This window comes from Oreochromis niloticus, linkage group LG3 (genome assembly GCF_001858045.2).
Source record: "Oreochromis niloticus isolate F11D_XX linkage group LG3, O_niloticus_UMD_NMBU, whole genome shotgun sequence".
In the NCBI taxonomy this organism is placed as follows: Eukaryota; Metazoa; Chordata; class Actinopteri; order Cichliformes; family Cichlidae; genus Oreochromis; species Oreochromis niloticus.
Genome location: NC_031967.2, coordinates 62,242,440 through 62,262,887, shown reverse-complemented (window position 1 = coordinate 62,262,887; position 20,448 = coordinate 62,242,440). Strand labels below are relative to the sequence as shown.

General features: G+C 41.7%; 2 protein-coding genes across 2 annotated transcripts; one reads left to right on the top strand and one right to left on the bottom strand.

Annotated features, from left to right (window-relative positions):
• The first annotated feature begins 6,109 nt into the window (after window positions 1-6,109).
• On the top strand, window positions 6,110-9,001 carry LOC109201389 (uncharacterized). Its single transcript, XM_025905835.1, has 6 exons — window positions 6,110-6,381; window positions 6,505-6,606; window positions 6,942-7,174; window positions 7,272-7,450; window positions 7,546-7,639; window positions 8,521-9,001. The coding sequence occupies exons 3-6, from the start codon at window positions 6,992-6,994 to the stop codon at window positions 8,665-8,667; spliced, it is 603 nt and encodes a 200-aa protein (XP_025761620.1). The 5' UTR covers window positions 6,110-6,381; window positions 6,505-6,606; window positions 6,942-6,991; the 3' UTR covers window positions 8,668-9,001.
• Window positions 9,002-17,441: 8,440 nt separating this feature from the next.
• Window positions 17,442-19,332, bottom strand: LOC109196585 (zinc finger protein 99-like; the record flags this gene model as incomplete). Its single annotated transcript, XM_025905803.1, has 2 exons — window positions 17,442-18,936; window positions 19,021-19,332. Coding segments are annotated over 2 exons (1,617 nt in total), but the record flags the coding sequence as incomplete, so codon positions are not given.
• Window positions 19,333-20,448: the final 1,116 nt, after the last annotated feature.

Here is a 20,448-nt window from a genome sequence, read left to right as displayed (position 1 = left end):
TCCTAATCAAATCTATCTAATACTGTAGGTTTTACTGTAACATCTCAGTGAGTCATCAATATTTCCCACTCCTCTTTCTATCATATACCCCTGCAGTACTTCCTCATAGGCCTATCACTAGTTTAGAACCACTGGAGTAGTGGCCTGTAGTATATTGAACCTGTGGGGGAGAACATGTAATTGTCTAACTGTAGTATATGACTCTTCTGTATGACTGATTTTATGTTCTTTACGCTATTTTAGAGAATAATGGCATTGGAAGGACATGAGACCCTCACATTCTGGTGCTCGTGGATGAAGTTGGCTTCAACATGGCCAGGGGCCGAAGACGTGGCCGTAATATTATTGGCCACCGAGCCACAGTGGATGTCCCAGGTCAGCGAGGGGGCAATATAACTATGTATGCTACCATTTCTGAAAATGGTGTGGCCACTCACATCCCCAGTCTTGGCCCGTACAACACACACAAGCTCCTCATCTTCTTGGATCGCCTTTATACCGATTTTATCCCTGAAAATGAGAGAGGTCTCATAGGGCCTCACCTACCCATTTATGTAATTGTGTGGGACAATGTCAATTTCCACCATAGCCCACTCATTAGGGGCTGGTTTGCAACACATCCAAGGATGGTCATGGGGTTCCTCAACCCGTTCTCACTCCCGACGCGTAAAATTTGTCACGTCCCTTAACTTCACTGTAATCCCTACCAGTTGTTCTAGCTCATAACTAATAAGCTCATAACACTCAAATGTCATTTTGTAGTTGAGCAACCTATAAAGTATTGAGCTGTGTTGGCTTTTATGCAACTTTAATTGAATAGGGCTCAATATTTTTTAGCTAACTTGTTTGGAATGCTCAAAAAGTTTAAGAAGCATATATTAGTGACGTTCTGGTGGGTGGAGTCTTGTCGCTCCCTCAGGAAAGCTGAGTCAGCCATCTTGAATTTACCTTGATGCGGGGAAGATTTGGCCAGCCCGTGTGGATTAAGAGTCCCCAACTTCAACCCACCACGACCACCACCTTAATTTTTTTCATCAACTGCCCTAAATTTGGTAAGTCTAACGTGTTTTTGTTTTGTTTAAATTTAATTTCGATAGTCTTTTTATTTTTTACTGGAAATATATTCGTACTTTGTGCACAGTGAATGTTTGTTATAAATAAATTTGAATCCAAGTAATTGTAATTTTAGAAGTTTTCGAATGTGACAAATACGTAATGTTATTTCAAATTACAACGGTGTAACGTTTTGGCGGTTTTCCGTGGGGGACAACATTTCCCATAATGCATTGTATTCTTGCCCGGGAAGTTGACGGTGGCATTTCTAGCTCCATGCGTTTGAACTTTCTACTAAAACTTTCTACTGTCCGTTTCTACCAGTTGTCGTATTCGCCGGCAATGCACGTGCGTATTGTGAGTATACTTATTTCAATAAGTGTCGGCGTTACACAGTCAGTAGTTTACGCTGTTGAGCTATGTGTGTGTGTGTGCTAGCATGAAACGAACAATGCTAAACAACATGAGTGTGTTATCATGATTAGACACGTTTGTATTTTTTCGTAGTCTCAAATATGTGGTTGTGAGATAATATCGAAATCCTTTTAACAGTTTAGAGGGGTATTCCACTAAGCGAGCTCTACAAGTCAAGGCTGGGCAGTGGGTCCATGAATAAACTGCTTCACTCCTGCAGGTGTCTTTCCATACTTCCCATCATTCAAGTGAGGCTATGGACTTGTGTACGTTGTTTGTATCACCTTTACTCTCCATAAAAATTAATGTGTTTTTTGGGGGTTTTTTTTCCAGGAACCAAAAGATGGCTGCTGCCCAGAAGCATGTGCTGCGTGTGTATGTTGAATGAGACACCGCCCTGAAACTTACTCTACTTGAGCGACCAAAGTCAGTGGAGGAGCTGAAAGAAATAATTCAAGAGAGGTTCAAGCCAAGACTGAATGGGGACTTTAGCCTTCACTATGTCCTCATGGACACAACCTATGCCCTATGTCGCCAAGAAATTGTTGGAGCTGTTGGAGCTCCACGAGTGAGAGACGTCGTGGACAGATGGCCAGGCCTACTTATGGAGTCACAGGTAAAAAATAAAATATAAAATATGTGTATATATGTATGTATATATACATGTATATATGTGTACATGTATGTGTGTGTGTGTATATGTCTGTCTGTCTCTTTACTGTTCTCCCAGTTTTTAAAAGTCTAGATTTTCAAACAATTTACCAAAAAGCAAATGACAGTGTTAAAATGACAACATATCACTCTGTGACGTATTTTTTCCCCCGTTCACAATAAACAAAGTCTCTAGAAGTTTACTTATTTAAATTTCCTTTAGATAACATTACAAAGAATGACGAATAACTTTCTATTTTGGCCTTGGTTCTGACTAGAATTGCTCTGGTTTTGCTAACCTGAGAACTTTTTAAAATGCATTCACATTTCTGTTCCTAATTCATCTTTGTTCATTTCTGTGTATTTCTGTTCATGTACAGGTGGTTGCAGAGTCCCACCGAATCAACAATGTTAACCTGCGCACTCAATTCTACAAGGAGCTGGACAGACACACGCCTAGACTCATCACTTTGTTCCGAGACAAGGCCATCAAGACTGGCAAGATTGCAGAGGAGCTAGCAAAGGTCATGAGAATTTATGACATTCAGGTAAATTTTAAATTTCACATGATTCAGAATTACATTAACAGATGGTTTGTACACAGCTGTAAGAATCCATAGTGTCAATTGCTTCAACTGTGCCCCGCGATTAAGTGATTTAGCCATGGATACAAGGTTGTCATTTTAGGAGAAGGACATCTTGACAAAATGTATCCTTTCAAAAAGTGTTGTGTTAAAAAGATTTATCAGCTTCAATTAAAAGAAGTCCAAACAAGTACTGTTTTTGTAAAAACTGGTTTACATTTGGAAGTTTTTCCTTTGTGAGTTGTTGATGTATTTAGAATGGAAACATATTAATTTAAAATGTGTATTACTAAAAATACGGTTATCCAAAATACTGGATTTATCATCTTTAGCCTGTTACACAAAAAGTTTGGACACCCCTGATCTATAACAATGACAATCAGAACATGGCTATCCAACACTTTCTTTTTACTCTGCATTTGTGTAAATACTATTCTAATAGATATTGTATGTTCATCTAGGAACAGCGTGATGTAAATACAAGATGGGCCCTCGTCCTTCGTGCACTTCCTGTGTACCTGCGTGAAGATGCCTCCACGTTATTCAGGACTTGTGATGTAAGTGTACTGCCCTCAGCATCAACCCCTTTGCCTAGCTTTTCAGTCAAACATATGACATCGCTCAGAACTCAAGGAGAACCAGGGTGTATATCAGGAAGGAGGTTCAAAACTGTCCTCATCTGACTTGTTTTCTCCCATATATCAACTATTGTTGAATAAGATTGCAAGAAGATTGTTACACATAAACCAGAAAACATGAAAATAGTTGAAAGATTATTAAACAAAAACAAATCCACAGATAAAAACTCTCTCCCTTTTAAAATTCAAGTGTTCTAATTTTTGGAGGTGCCATGTTGTGGTCAGAGAAATGTTTGGTAAATAACAAAAACAAATATCCTGACATATATTTATTATTGAAAACATTTATTTAAGCATATGTTTTGAAACCAAACCCAAATTAAGATTATTGTAATGCATCATGATGTATCAAATTAAATCGTTGACATTATAATCCTAAAAGAAACATGCGACTTATGAAGATTCACACCTCTAATCAATAGCATGATTTGTGTCCTTGAACTCATTCTTGTATTATTTGTGTTTTGCAGTCAGCAGATGGTCCAGACCTCACTGTCACTCCTGTGGCTCTGCTGACAGTTGTCACGGATGACACTACTGATTCGGCCCTCTTCAGTCTCGAAAGCATCTGCATTGTCGTTGAGGATGAAATACTTGTGAATGGTCCCACAAATCTGGCTGACTCACTTCTCCTGCCCTTTGGGTACATCTATGCACTAGACCTACAATACCCAAAGAAACTTGAGCTTACATTCACATTTATCCAGAAGGTTGTGATGTGCCTTAAGGACAACAAACCACTGAAAGGGCGTCTACTGATGCTGAAGAATGATTTGTTCAATGAGTGAATCACTCAGAATGGACTACTTGTTGAGCTGAGTATTGAGGAAGCTTTTTTTTTTTCTTTTCCTAATCATTTGGCTCATCTACTTCAAATTTAAAGTGAATGACTGCTCATTTCCTGGACTATTCACGTTTAACGTTCTGTTGCCTAATACCTTAATGCACTGCCTTGATGTTTGTTACCTATGAAGTACAACAGTGGAAACCAGTACAACAGTTTAGAATTATTCGTAAATGTATTTCCCACAGTATTTATTATATAAGATTATAAGTGTTATTTCCCATATTATAAGTTAGAAAATATGAAAAAGTTTTAGTTTACTTCCCACATCCTATGAGTTGCAATATGTAAAATACTTTGAGTGTATTTTCCTCCTTAATTAAGTTGAAAAATATTAAACATTTTGAGTTTATTGCTCCCTAATTATAAGTTGAGGAATATCAACATTTATAAGTTAACATTGAGTTAATTTAAAGCAACTGCAACTGTAATTTTTATTTTAGTTAAACTTAAAACTTTTGAAAACATCACTAAAAAACTGTTGTGTAATCTGTTACACAACAATTTTTGAGTTCTGTGAACTTATTAGGTTTTACAGTGTTCTCATGCTGACGCTGAAGGTACCCTTCCACGTTTTTATGCGACGCTGTGGGTTGTCAATTCATTCCAATATGAACCCGCTCGCGGTGATAAGAGACGCTTCGAGCAGAGGCTCCAGCCATCCATTTACTCCAATAATAACCCTGTCACGGCGAAACGTGACGCCTTGAAGTACAATCTAACTGGAGAACTGGGGACCCTCTCCGCGAACGGGGTTTTCTCCCTAATTTAATGCTTTCTTTTAATGACATCGTTAACATTTCTCAAGAAAAACACACTGATAACACTGATAATTCAACAATAAAATCGCTTCATTTTCCAAAGTGATTCACGATCTGAAAGTCCGCAGATTTAACCCTTTGTTGGGTTTATTATTTTTATTTCACACGTAAAATACATTTATATTTTTATTCACCATTCCTGTTAGTTTTGGATGCGCCCGGCTCCAACCAATCAGACGCAACCGGTGTAAGCAAAGGATGATGGGAGAACGGAGAGACCCGTTTATAAGAATTAGAAAAGGAGGCGGAGTTGATTGATTCTAATGCAGGTATGTAAAAAATATATGACTACAAAGTAGTCATATATTAGGTAGAGTACGGTAACGACTACATGTGGCTAGTGCAGCATTAGCCATTTAATTCAACGACGATCATTAAATCTATTATAAACATCTAAGGACTTGTGTGTTGCAAAATAGCCTCACATGGTGTGTAAAGCAGTTTTTGCGCTAATAGTTCTGCTAGCTGTTTACAAACCTATGATGCTAACGTTAACTGCTAACGTTAACCGGAGCGCCAAGCTTCAAGCTGCTGACGAACTCCCTCAAAACATGCAGGTAACCTTCTTCTTCTAATTTTTATTTTTGTAAATGTGATGTAGTGGAAACAATCGTTAAAGAGGGGACACACTTGTCTAATTTATTGTACGTAGTAAACGTTATATTATTTGATATATTTTTTATAAATTTTATATATGTGTATATATGTGTATATATGTGTATATATGTTTCAGTAAATAAATATTCTTCAATCTCTTTTTTCCCCCATTTTCCGCAGATCAGCATCAATGTCCACGTGAAGAACCTAGTTATGTTGCCAGTGTCAACCCAACAAAAGGCACTTTCACAATATATAAAAGAAGGTATTCCGTTTTTAAAGTTTACTTTTATATGTGTTGTTATAGTTGAGTTAGGCACTTAGCTTTTGTGCAGTCCTAAGAAACATACTGCCTAGAGTGTTTTTCACTTTGTGGAAGAGTTTCTTTATTTTTTTTTCTGTTAGTGTATGGAACTGAGGTGCTTCCTCAGGAGCTGCTTCAGTTGTTGGAGGATGGAGAAGAGGACGCAGCCATGACTTGTGAGACGGCGTCTGAGTCAGCTACTGCTCACTAGGAGATCAGAAACATGGTGTCCTCGCAAAAGTGGAACGAGGCCAGGCCTTGTCTTATAGACAATATGTTAGCTACTCTGGATCCACTGTCACACCGTGTGTGTCAGTGTGCAAACAAGTAGTTGTGAGGTGTCTGGACTGCCTTCCTCTTCCATTCCTTTGTGCTGAGTGTGATATTGCAGTTCACACACGCTTTGTCCTGCACAACAGAGAGGCAGTAACAGAAGGGTTTTTGCAGCCTTCATCAGAGTTTCACAAGCCAATAGGTACGGTTTTTAATCCTATGCATTTCTTGCTATGTACTATGAGTGGGTGCTGTTATTGTATTTTTATTGTGTATCATTTAATTTCCAATTCTTTTTATATATATTGTGTGTTTTTATTGTTAGTTCGGCTGTTGCCTGTGCAAAGCCCAGACCATGTGTGTGACTGCCCAGCAGGTAACGTTGAGGTTTCACCCGGCGCAATTGTGGCTCTTTTAACCATAAATGGTAAGTTTGCTCTTTTGTCACACAGTACATACACAATAGATGTGTTTGCAGGTTTTAGTGCAAATTGTACATTGCTATCATCATCATCATCGTTTATTTATATAGCACTTTAAAAACACACAAGGCTGACCAAAGTGCTGAACAATAGAAACATAATAGATACATATATAAGAATTGCTATCTTGTTTTGAATTACACTCGGCCCGCAGTATATGTGGGCACCTGTCAAAGGTCATTTGGATTTACCAAACCGCTTTGAAAACATGAAATCTTCACAACATGAAAAAAATGAATGCTTTGAGCCATGACTGAATTTATCCTTATCCTTCCTAAAGGCCGTTATAACCTTGCACTGCCAGTGGTGAGCTGCACCAGCTGTGGCCTAATGTGGTCCCCCTCAGTTAAGGACATCCTGGGTAGTGGATATTGGCCTGGCACCTTAAATTTCTGCACCCTGTTTTCAGTGGATTTCTTTCAGTCTTTCTATGACATTAAGAAGGCTGCACCAGGGATGTCACTTAAGGCATTTGTCAAAATGCTGGATGAAAGAACAGCCCATTTTGGAAGGGCCAGTTTCTAAATTTGTTAAGTTTAAGGAAATTGTGCAAATCAATGTTTATAATGACTGTCCTTGAATATTCTGTTGTTTGTCCTCTACTTAAAAGACTGGCCGAATATCAGCTGATGCCTTCAGTAAAAGCTTTGTGGAGTGGAGTGGTGTAAAGTTTGAGGTGGACAGGATGTGCAAGGAGCCATGCTTTAGCTGCCCTGCCTGCACTCCTGACATGCTTTCCGTGTCAGTTGATGGAAACCGTAAGCTTTATCGTATTCAATCAAATACAAGGTACGTTATGCATTGTGTACATAAATCAAATATGGCTTTGTAGAAAAAAGTATTTTAATGTTTCTTTTCAAACAACTGTCACTCTGTCCATTCAGCACTTCAGAGCAGGCGAACTTTGAAGGTGTCTTCATTGAAAAAGATGAGGAAGTTGCTGAGTTTATGAAATACATCCAGAGACACACAAATGCTGTAAGAGACGCATATATATTAGTGCTGTCAGCATTAATCTTGTTAAAATGACGTTAACGCCATAACCATATACACATACGTGTATGTGTGTGTGTGTGTGATATGGATGGGTGGATATTTATTTTATTTTTCTCTTGGTGTGGTCGTAATACTATTTACTTTACTTTATCTTAATGTGTACTTAATTTTGTCACCATGTGTATTTTTTTTAAAAAAGAACAACAACAAAAACCACGATTTTTATTTGGTGTTATCAGTGCTGTCCTGGGGAGATATGAGGTCTTGTGTGACTTAAGGCTAATTAAGCTAATTGTTATCCATTTGTTTTAAAAAGTTTGTCCCTGATAGGGCTTAATCACGTCATGTCTTTTATGTTAAAATCTTTGAGTGTATAGGTCCCGGGGATAGGGTTGTGTGGATCTTCATCTTGGACAGCAGCAAAGGAGTTGACCAAAAAGTCCACTGGGAAGTTGGATGAAGAGGGCATGTTGTTTGTCGCCACGGAGTCCTCCTAGCTGCATTGAACATGTTTCGAGGGGAGACCTTTGCTTACCCTCTTTTTCTCTGGGTGTGTCTTTCTGCGCTATGCTGTGTTATTCTGTGTTCCACTTATTATATGTATAGGCTGGGTGTGGGTGTGTACATGTGTGTCTGCAGGTGTGGCTGGAGGATGGAGGACGGCCACATGCAGGCCTGATGGGTGTGGCCCTGCAGGTGGACTGGCCACACCTGAAGTTCCTGCCACACAGCTGTCTGTGATCAGGGCTCGTCGGAGGAGCTACTTAGGAGAGTGTTGGAGCTCCCACCGGCGCGGGATCATTGCGTTAGACTCCCAAGTCTAACGCAAGTGTTTAACGTCTGCCTCTATTGTTTTCCTACAGGAGGATCGTGGAGAGGAAGGGCAGCACGCACAGGGTGTGCACAGTCACGACAGCGGGGAGCACGAACACGGACACCACTGGAAGACACGCACGGGAGTCTTGGGGAGCACGGGGATTAATTGTGCATTGCTATTTACCACATTGTAAATAAACGCACTGTCTACACATAGAGCTCCGCGCCTGGGTCCTCCTTTTCCCCATACCCCCACGGTCTGCCAGCCAGACCGTGACACCTATAGCTGCAAAAAAGGCTACAATTGTTGTGTTTTTGCAAAAAAACCAAAAAACATGAGAGGTTTATGGACAAAGTTTGTGTTCTCCATTCTTTAAGCCGGTTCGAGCACCGTTTAAGTACTGGCACTGTTCCAAAAGTACTGGTTTGGCAGGTGGGGGTTGTGCTTTCAGCCCAACACAGTGCAGGACATTTGGCATTTGCCAGAGAACACCAAGATTGGCAACTTTGCCACTGGCGCCCTGTGCTCTTCACAGATAAAAGCAGGTTCACACTGAGCACTTGTGACTGACCTGACAGAGTCTGGAGACGCCATGGAGAACATTCTGCTGCCTGCAACATCCTCCAGCATGACCGGTTTAGCAGTGGGTCGGTAATGGGCTGTATCCCAATTCAAGGCCGAAATTTTAAGGCCGATTACGCCACAGCGACGCAACGAAGGCTGTCCCAATTCAAAGGCTGCTTGAAATGCGGCCCTCAAATGCATCCTTTATTTCCCTGAATTTTAAGGATGTGGCGGTGTACACTTCGTCGCCCAACATATCCCAGACTTCATAGCGCGGCGGTGGGTGTGGATAATTTTGCTGAAACAAACAGTGGAACTGGAGCGGCCGAAGAGTAAACTTTTAAAAGTAAGTACTGAATATAATGTCACTTATTTATGTGCAAATGTTTAATAATGAAGAACATTAAAACATTACCATTGGCCACATGTCAGCAAAGTTATGTGACATTAGCGATGTTTGTACTTTCAGCGTTTACTTTGTTTTAAAGCCTTTACTTTAAAATATACGCCGTTCAATAGTTGACCTTAATCTTACAGAGAATGTGATGATTTTATGGATAATTAAAGTCAGTCATATATCCACAAACACAATAATACAACTGGAAGTCAGTGATGCTGCTCGGTTTGCAGTCCTGAATATCACCGCACAAGCAGGAGTCACTGCACTGTTAATGTTAGCTATGTTATATTGCTCCCTCTGTTCGGTGGTGTCAATCCAAACGGACTTTAACGTGTGTTTAAACGAGCTGATGGTTCACCCGTTAAGCTGAAAGAAAGATGCTTTAATCACAGGAGTCACACATGTGTCCACTGTACCATCTGGAACTCTTCTTGTTTAGCACTCGTAATAACACAAACACTAAATCCTCCTTCTCTTGTGCTGTTTTGTAGCAGTGTATTCACCTGAGACTGTCACCTGTCTGTCTGTCCTGCACTCTCTCTCTTTTTGGAATAAAAGTAAGAACATTTATTTTGTGGTGGAACACTAGAGGGCTCCACTCACACCCAGTGTTGAGGAAGTGTGTTCCTCTGTTTTGTGGCGTGATATGTGCAGTTGAAGTTGGAGACGAATAAAGAAGGAGTGAGAACTGAGAGCTCTGTGTCGTTGATGCTTACCTCCACATTGGTGACCCCTGACTCGAGCATGCAACGGGCCGCAGATAACGCAGACTCCGCTATGGAGGCATCAGCGGCCGCCGGACCTCCGCCTCCTGTTGCAGCTACGTTTGCTGTGGCGCTGAAACTGCCGGACTTTTGGCTCCATGACCCCCCGTCATGGTTCGTACACGTGGAGGCTCAGTTCGCCCTTCGCGGCATCTCAGCTGACGACACGAAGTATCACCATGTGGTGGCCTCGCTCGACCCGTCGCGCGATGACGCTCCTCCAGGACCCACCCGCCCAAGGGAAATATGCCGCCCTTAAAGAGCTGCTTCTTCGGCGCTATGCCCTCTCCGACGCTGAACGAGCCGAAAAGCTCCTCAACCTTTTAGGCTTGGGTGGCGGTACCGCGCTCGAGCTCATGGAGAACATGCTATCGTTGCTCGGGCCGGATGATGGAGGATTCCTCTTCGCCCACCTGGTGTCTTTTAGGCGGTACCCCTGGTGTCCACGACAGCGGTGACGGTGGCCACAGCATTTTTGTCGACGTGGGTTTCACGTTTCGGTCCCCCTGCTGACATTACCTCGGACAGGGGCGCCCAGTTTGTTTCTGAGCTTTGGTCTGCTATGGCTGACAGCCTGGGGGTCAAGGTCCACCGCACCACAGCATACCACCCGCAAGCTAACGGGATGTGCGAACGGTTTCAGCGGTCTCTTAAGGCCGCGCTCCGGGCTTCCTTAACAGGTGGCGACTGGGTCGACCGTCTTCCGTGGGTTTTGCTGGGATTGCGTAGAGAAGATTGCGTTAAAGAAGACCTCGGGGTTTCCCCGGCTGAACTGGTCCTCGGCCAGCCCCTCCGGGTCCCCGGGGAATTCTTGCCTGAGAGCCCTCCCCCATGTTTTGATACCTCTTTGTTGCCTTTTCGCCCCCCAAGAGACTCATTTCCTGTTGCTGGTCCTGTGCACCACTGCCTGCCTGACACTTTTGTTCCGAGTTCGTTGGACTCTGCTCGTTTCGTTTTCGTCAGGCACGATGCCCATATGACTCCGCTGCATCCACCATATGACGGGCCATACAGGGTTCTTAAACCAGGCAACAAACATTTCATTTTGGACTTTGGCGTTCGGCAGGAGGTTGTCTCTGTTGACAGACTTAAGCCTGCACATGTTATGCAAGAGGATCAGGTGGTCCCGGCCCAGGCCCCTCGCCGCGGCCTCCCACCTGCCACCGGGCTGATGGATTCTGTTTTTTCCCCCAGGAGCGACCCACAATCAATGGAGTCCGAGTCGTCTGCAGCTTTTTCTGACCGCCAGTGCCAGCCTCGCTTCCGGGCTGGGTTGCCCTCTGTCAGTTCCCCACCCCCCCGGTTCAGCCGTTCCGGCCGTTTGCTTAAGCCCCGGGTCCTGGACTAGTTCTGCTGGGTGTTCGGGGGGGGCATGTGTGGTGGACCACTAGAGGGCTCCACTCACACCCAGTGTTGAGGAAGTGTGTTCCTCTGTTTTGTGGCGCGATATGTGCAGTTGAAGTTGGAGACGAATAAAGAAGGAGTGAGAACTGAGAGCTCTGTGTCGTTGATGCTTACCTCCACTATTTATAAGTTACACTTGTGTTTGAATCCTGCAGCTTATCACACATTTGATTTCCATGTGTGACAACTGCAAGTGTCCAGAGTGAGGACAGGCTGAGGGACCCACTGCTGCACATCATCTGTGAGGCTTTGCACCCCTGATGATCCACCAGGACAAACTCAGCAGTTTGTGAGGAAGAGGAGGAGGAAGAGCCAGCAGCAGCTGACAGATGGAGAGAATAGACAGACTGTTCCCTGTTTGTGAAGGACTGCTAGAAAAGTTTAAAATAACTAATTCTCTGTCCTGAATCAGTCTTATTAGGTAATGTTTAAATAATTTTATCATTCCAGTGTTTTCAGTGTGAGAGAAATTACTCAGGGCCTACAAGTTAAACTCTATGAAAGGCAGCAACAAGTTTAATATTCAGAAACATAAAGTATGTATCAGCAGCAGAATGGAGCTAAAAATAAATGTTTATTTCAGTTCTATGAAGCTTTGAGTATTTTGGATTAGTAGTACTGCTGTGTTTGTTGCATCATATTGCTGTAATTGTTTATATGCTTTATATATTCTGTGGTAAGTTGATCTATAGTGTTACATCATATTCTATAAGGATGTTATGTGTTTGTATAGTTTCTGCCCAGTTTGACCCATTTAGCAGAAGTCAGCCTGTTTAAGGCTCTGATATCTATTCTGTATGACTTAAAGCAGTTATGACATGTTCTGATTTTCTCACCCAATAAAGGAATATTTAAAATATCAGTCTACTCTTCATATATCAGAAACAGTTTTCACAGCTCGTACATTTTCCTTTATACACATGTATGTAAGCATTGAGCCAAATGTAATAATGCCAACATATTAGACGAACAATATTTCTCTCTTTTGCATAGTACATCTATATATACCTGTCTTTGAGTGAAAATTTAAGGTGATTGGAAATATAAATAACTGCAACTTGAATCTTTGACCCAGAGTTCAAGATACAATATATATATATATATATATATATATATATATATATATATATATATATATATATATATATTATATATTATATATATATATATATATATATATATATATATATATATATATATATATATATATATACCACAACACCCAGCACGCCCCTGCGGGCGGTTTATCCTTCAAGCTCGGGTCCTCTACCAGAGGCCTGGGAGCTTGAGGGTCCTGCGCAGTATCTTAGCTGTTCCCAGGACTGCGCTCTTCTGGACAGAGATCTCCGATGTTGTTCCCGGGATCTGCTGGAGCCACTCGCCTAGCTTGGGAGTCACCGCACCTAGTGCTCCGATTACCACGGGGACCACCGTTACCTTCACCCTCCACATCCTCTCGAGCTCTTCTCTGAGCCCTTGGTATTTCTCCAGCTTCTCGTGTTCCTTCTTCCTGATATTGCTGTCATTCGGAACCGCTACATCGATCACTACAGCCGTCTTCTTCTGTTTGTCTACCACCACTATGTCCGGTTGGTTAGCCACCACCATTTTGTCCGTCTGCATCTGGAAGTCCCACAGGATCTTAGCTCGGTCATTCTCCATCACCCTTGGGGGCATCTCCCATTTTGACCTCGGGACTTCCAGGTTATATTCGGCACAGATGTTCCTGTACACTATGCCGGCCACTTGGTTATGGCGTTCCATGTATGCCTTGCCTGCTAGCATCTTGCACCCTGCTGTTATGTGCTGGATTGTCTCAGGGGCATCTTTACACAGCCTGCACCTGGGGTCTTGCCTGGTGTGATAGACCCCAGCCTCTATGGATCTTGTACTCAGAGCTTGTTCTTGTGCTGCCATGATTAGTGCCTCTGTGCTGTCTTTCAGTCCAGCTTTGTCCAGCCACTGGTAGGATTTCTGGATATCAGCCACCTCCTCTATCTGCCGGTGGTACATACCGTGCAGGGGCCTGTCCTTCCATGATGGTTCCTCGCCTTCCTCCTCTTTCTTGGGTTTCTGCTGCCTGAGGAGGAAAACAGAGACGCATCGTGTCTTCCTTACTCCGCTCTTCACCTGCTTTCACAGGTAACATATTTGTCATCATGGTCTTCATCCTTGGGACCCGTAACAAATCTTCAATCAATCAAAGCTTTATTGGTCACATGGAGGTTGCCCTGCAGTGAAATGGGACCCCCTCTGACTTACACACGCAGCACAGACATTACATGGGGATACAAGTCGGAGATCCGTAGCATTACAGAGAAAAACACTGAAATGTAAACTACAATGGGAAAGTACAAGAGGAAAAAAAGAGACCTCTACTCATTCTGTGCTTCCATGGTAGGACAGCATGAGAACAGGAAACAAAAAAAATCGTAGCAAAAAAAAAAAACATAACATGACATAAATGTCCACAGCACAACTTTACAACATTATGAGCACGTGACAAGCCACAGGGTTGTGTATATATATATATATATATATATATATATATATATATATATAGTCTCTGTTTTCCTCCAGATTGTGTCTGAGTCTGATTTATTTCACACAAACAAATGCTATATAAACACTACCATGAGCTTTCAATATACTATTCAGCTCGTTCCTCATTCACATCAATTACATTTACTTATTTCACATCCTCAGTGAAATATACTCTCTTTACTGGTTCATTTTCTCTAATTATCATCTTCATTTTCTTTCAAAACCGTTACTTTCCTTACTCAAATCAAGAAACACATCACATTGTCTTCTACACTGTCTTACTGGCTAAACAGTTCAATAACAGCATCGGTAAATATATCACATTTGTTCCCTTCAGTAATTTACTAGCAAAATCACTATTTAGTGCATATTGAAACCCAGCTTGTTGAATTAACCTGCCATGCATCTGTTAGCTACACAGACGCATGACAGGTGACTCAGTCACTATTAACATTCACATCTCACAGAAGGACTAGTTCACATCTCACAGAGCATAGAAGGGCACTGTCTCTGCTTCCTGACTCTGCCACCTAACGGGCGGGGCTCGCGATGTGGCCGCGTGGGACATTCCTCTGGTTTCTCCCCTGTTTATGGTAAATGGTAATGTTTACATACAAATAACTCTGGCGGACCGCCTTAAACTCTCGCATTCACATTAACGTGGTTAACCATGGTAACAATAAACAACATTTTCGGTACGAGCACCATGTACCTGTAAAAGCAGGGGAAGAGCAGAGTAAGGAAGGCATGCTGTGTCTCTGTCTTCCTCCAGAACGTGCCTAAGGAAGCAGCGAAAGGTGGGCTGCACCCCAAAACCCTGGAGCAACCACCAGCGTTCCGCTCTCACGGCTTTCTAACATACTATGACTCCCTTTTACAAGGATTTCGATTCTTTTAAAGAAACTGAATATAAATACATATAGTAATAAAAAATGTCCCATAATACAAATGTTTTACACAAAATGATATTAATGTGGCCATTCCCTCACAGGGGTACCACAACAAAATCATCCAGGTAGGAAACAGCAGCTACCGCTCCATGAGGTGCTGAAAAATGTCCCAGGGTTCAAATAAGCAAAACGGAAGTGTGACGAATTGGTACAAACCATACAGAGTGGAGAAGGCCATATTTGTCTTTGGACTCTGCAGACAAAGGAATCTGCCAGTAAGCGTTGGTTAAATCCAGCATCATAAAATAAGACAAGCAGTGCTTAACCACTCCAGGTCAACCCAGGCATTGGACAAGCATCAAACCATGAGACCTTGTTCACTTTGTGATAATCATCACCAATGTTCCCTGTAAGCTGCGCGTGTGCGCAATTGCGCACTGCTGGCACGGTCTCTGTGCAGAAAAAATCTGTTTTGCACACAAATTTCTTTTTTAACTTAAATTGAAATTAAAGTAAATACGTTAACAATTCTGTTTTGCAGTGTTAGTCAGTAAGTGACTGGCTGCTCCTGTATGGGACTAGAACAATGCCACCTTATCCCATAGTCCAGCCAATCACGCGATTCACATTCGTATATGCGCAGCTAATCAACGTCGTTGACAGGCTATGACAGCGTCCTTATGTGCCGACACCGGTGTTTTAGCTAGCAAAGCGGCGTGGCTGATGTGGAGTGAAGCCACGTTAATGACAACATGTACAACCATTGGAGATATGAGCAGGACAGACAGAACAAGTGACAGAAAAAGTGTGGACTTTATACCAGTTTTCAAATTGTGTTGATAGGCCACGTAAAAAACAGAGTTGTGATTAAAAAAAAAAAATTCAATGTTTGGTTTTCTTACAGAATACTATCGTTGTTTATATTTACTGGGGGAAGAAATTTGTAAAAAAGGCATTTTATAAAGAAAACGCTATAAAGCACTCTCCGCCTGTGTGCAAAGACAAAACCAAAACACCCCACCCTTTCCCATTGGTCAAAAAATGTACCTGGTCCTGATGTGTGCTGTTTTTAACTCTCAACATTTATTTGCTGCCACTGTGAATAAGATTGTGTTCTTTGCCTAATTGAATAAATGTTACACTGACTCACTGCTTCATCTTCTGGTACAAACTGGTATTACATGGAAGTACAGCCCAAAACCAGTTTAGCTTGAGTTTCTTTTTTCTAGACATAAAGTCACAGCAGGTGTTGTTTCAAAGCTGGTGGACAGATTTAGTTCATTTTGGAGGTTTTAACAGCAACTGCTGTGAAAATATTTGCAGTTTTGGGAGAAAATGATTTAAGAGAAGACACAACAGCAAAAGATTAAATATGAATGAAGAATTGAAATTTAACTGAGGTAACACATTAAATGAATGAATTCAAAAAAGTTAATTTTGGAAACACTAAGAAAGTTCAAATGAAAGAAATTGAAATATATATCCATATCTGCAATTCTGATACATTATTAGTTTGGTAAAAAAGACATTCCTATAACTTTAGTAATACAGTAACAAGTACAACTACTTAACACCACTGTGTCCTAAGGAAACAAAGACTAAAATGTAACAAGGATAACATTTTAGAGAATTCAAATCCATCAAAGGAGAAAAACATAAACTTGATATGCATATCTATACATGCAGCTTCCTAAATGTAACATTCAGGATTATTCACTGCAGCTCCAGAAATCAGAGCTACCTCATCAGATCCAAGTGTGACATCAGCTGACACTCTTTACAGGAGATTCCATCTGAACTCTGTGGAGCCTGATCTCAAGGTTTTTAAGTCTGACCCTGAAACCAGAAGAGGATCTTTCTCTCTCTTCAGATTCATTGTGATCCAGTGATTTCAGTCCTGCATGATCAGGCTGATGTTTGCACAGAGCAGATAATGAGGTGAATGTTTTTGCACATTGGTAACAGTGAAACAGTTTATTTACAGTGTGGAATCGTTTGTGTTCGGAGTATGAACTGAGATTCCTGAAGCTCTTGTCACACTGGTCACAGCTGAAGTTCACTTCCATGTGTGTACGTTCATGTTTGTTACGATAACCTGATTGTGAGAAGCTTTTGTCACAGTGTCTGCACTTGTATGGTGTCTCTCCTGTGTGGATTCCCTTATGCTGTGGAAGAGGTCATGTATTTTTAAATGTACTTGGTGTGTGGAAGCCTCTCTTACATTCTTTGCAGTAGTTCATTTTGTCTGCGTTGATGAGGTATTAGGTCCTGTTGATGATTGAAGTTTTTCCACAAAGGTCACAGAGAAACTCTTTCCCACCACCACAGTGACGACAGGGTTGAGAAATGGATCCATCTGCGTCACTCTGCTTCTAAAGAATGACAGTGTAAGTCAGGGAACTCCTTCAACGTTTTTATGCTGAACGTCGCCTGAAATAAAGAGCATCTCTGCCAACGTCCAATTACATTTTACTGTTTAAAACTCAGGTTACTTAACTCCATAGGTTTACTAATCAGACTTGTTCCAAACACTCAGGTTACAATTACAAGATGAAAATAAATACATCCTCACAGTAACTGCACTTGTAGAGTTACTTTCTGGTGTGGATCTGTTGGTGGATATTCAGCTGATTTGAAGATTTAAAAGTCTTCTCACACAGGTCACATTTATAAGGTCTCTCCTCAGTGTGGCTAAGCATGTGTTTTTGTAACTGTGCACCTGTTGCAAACAGTTTCCCACACTGATCACAGCAATAAACATCATTTCCAGTGTGAATCCGCAGGTGACTATTTCGGTAGTGTTTGTTGCTGAAACTTTTTCCACAAAAGTCGCAGCTGTACGCCTTAATTCCAGAGTGGGTAACTAGATGCCTCTGTAAGCTGCTATTTTGAGCCAAAGTCTTACCACACAACTCACAGCTGTAAGATTTAACTCCACTATGGATGAGTTGGTGTGTTTTTAAGGTTTGAGCCTGGGTAAAAGACTTTCCACACAAGTCACAGCTGTAAGGTTTAAATCCACTGTGGAAGAGTTGGTGTTTTTTTAAGTTTCCACCCTCGGTAAAAGACTTTCCACACAAGTCACAGCTGTAAGGTTTAACTCCACTGTGGATGACTTGGTGTGTTTTTAAGCTTCCAGCCTGGGTAAAAGACTTTCCACATAAGTCACAGCTGTAAGGTTTAACTCCACTGTGGATGAGTTGGTGTTTTTTCAAGGTTTGAGCCTCGGTAAAAGACTTTCCACACTCATCACAGCTGTAAGGTTTAACTCCACTGTGGATGAGTTGGTGTTTTTTTAAGGTTTGAGCCAGGGTAAAAGACTTTCCACACAAGTCACAGCTGTACGCTTTAACTCCACTGTGGAAGAGTTGGTGTCTTTTTAATTGTCCAACCCGGGTAAAAGACTTTCCACACAAGTCACAGCTGTAAGGTTTAAATCCACTGTGGATGACTTGGTGTGTTTTTAAGCTTCCAGCCTGGGTAAAAGACTTCCCACACAAGTCACACCTGTAAGGTTTAACTCCACTGTGGATGACTTGGTGTTTTTTCAAGTGTCCAGCCCGGGTAAAAGACTTTCCACACAAGTCACAGCTGTAAGGTTTAAATCCACTGTGGATGAGTTGGTGTCTTTTTAAGCTTCCAGCCTGGGTAAAAGACTTTCCACACAATTTACAGCTGTAAGGTTTAAATCCACTGTGGATGAGTTGGTGTCTCTTTAAGTTTCCACCCTCGGTAAAAGACTTTCCACACAAGTCACAGCTGTAAGGTTTAACTCCACTGTGGATGACTTGGTGTTTTTTCAAGGTTTGAGCCTCGGTAAAAGACTTTCCACACTCATCACAGCTGTAAGGTTTAACTCCACTGTGGATGAGTTGGTGTTTTTTTAAGGTTTGAGCCTCGGTAAAAGACTTTCCACACAAGTCACAGCTGTACACTTTAACTCCACTGTGGAAGAGTTGGTGTCTCTTTAATTGTCCAACCCGGGTAAAAGACTTTCCACACAAGTCACAGCTGTAAGGTTTAACTCCACTGTGGATGACTTGGTGTTTTTTCAAGGTTTGAGCCTCGGTAAAAGACTTTCCACACAAGTGACAGCTGTACACTTTAACTCCACTGTGGAAGAGTTGGTGTCTCTTTAATTGTCCAACCCGGGTAAAAGACTTTCCACACAAGTCACAGCTGTAAGGTTTAAATCCACTGTGGATGAGTTGGTGTGTTTTTAAGCTTCCAGCCTGGGTAAAAGACTTCCCACACAAGTCACAGCTGTAAGGTTTAACTCCACTGTGGATGAGTTGGTGTTTTTTTAAGCCTCCAGCCTGGGTAAAAGACTTTCCACACAACTCACAGCTGTAAGGTTTAACTCCACTGTGGATGAGTTGGTGAGTTTTTAAGCCTCCAGCCTGGGTAAAATCCTTCCCACACTCATCACAGCTGAAGGTTTTCTCTCCCTTTCTTCTGTGAGGTTTGTCGGCCTCCTGAGAGCGCTGACTTCTTGCTCCATGTTGGTCCTGCAGTGACAGAGATACAAACAGAGGCAGTGAGTGAAATGCAGTCGTGGAACAAACTGAAACTCCCTCCATCAGTGGAGTCAAACATGTCAAAAAAAACATTGTAGGTGCGTTTCCACCACCTTCTGGTGGCAGTATCACATTACAATGATGTGACACAATGAGAGGTATAATTAAAATGACATTATTGAAGAAATATTGATCAATGAAGAAAATCTTTTCCGAAATTGCAAGTTCAGCTGATGATATTGTTGTTTCAATGTGTGCTTATAAAATATGATCTTTGTATTTTCTTGTAACTTCTGTGGTTTCTGATTTGAATGTAGATTCTGTATATATGGAGGAGCCCAGGATGGAAAAGATAAAGCTGCTGTTAAAATGTTTTTAAAAACACAACAGCTGAACACACAGTTTCAGTAATATTGTAACTGTGATATTTCTCTCACCTTTTGTGTTGAAGTCATTGATTGTTTCCTCTGTAGTGGCTGAGCTGAGTCCAAATGGTTGAAATTGTTCTCCTCCTCCTCCCCCTCTTCTCCTGTTACTCACCTGGGACACACACACACACACACACACACACATATATATATATATATATATATATATATACACACATATATATGTATATATACACACACACACGCTAATGATTAGTTGGCGTTTTTCTGCAAACAGTCTCTCACTCTGTCAACGTGTTCACAATAAACTGTGAACACACTTCGCCGATTTCACGGATTTTTGATGGTAGCGACCTTTTGGAGACTTTTACTTCCAGGTGAAGAATCAGCCGTTTTTATTTGCGCTGGAAGAAAATAAAATACAGATGCATCTGGAGATCATCCTATGAAGTCCTATTCTAAAGGCTGATTGTCCTCCCCCACGCTTGTACCTGTGGCTTCC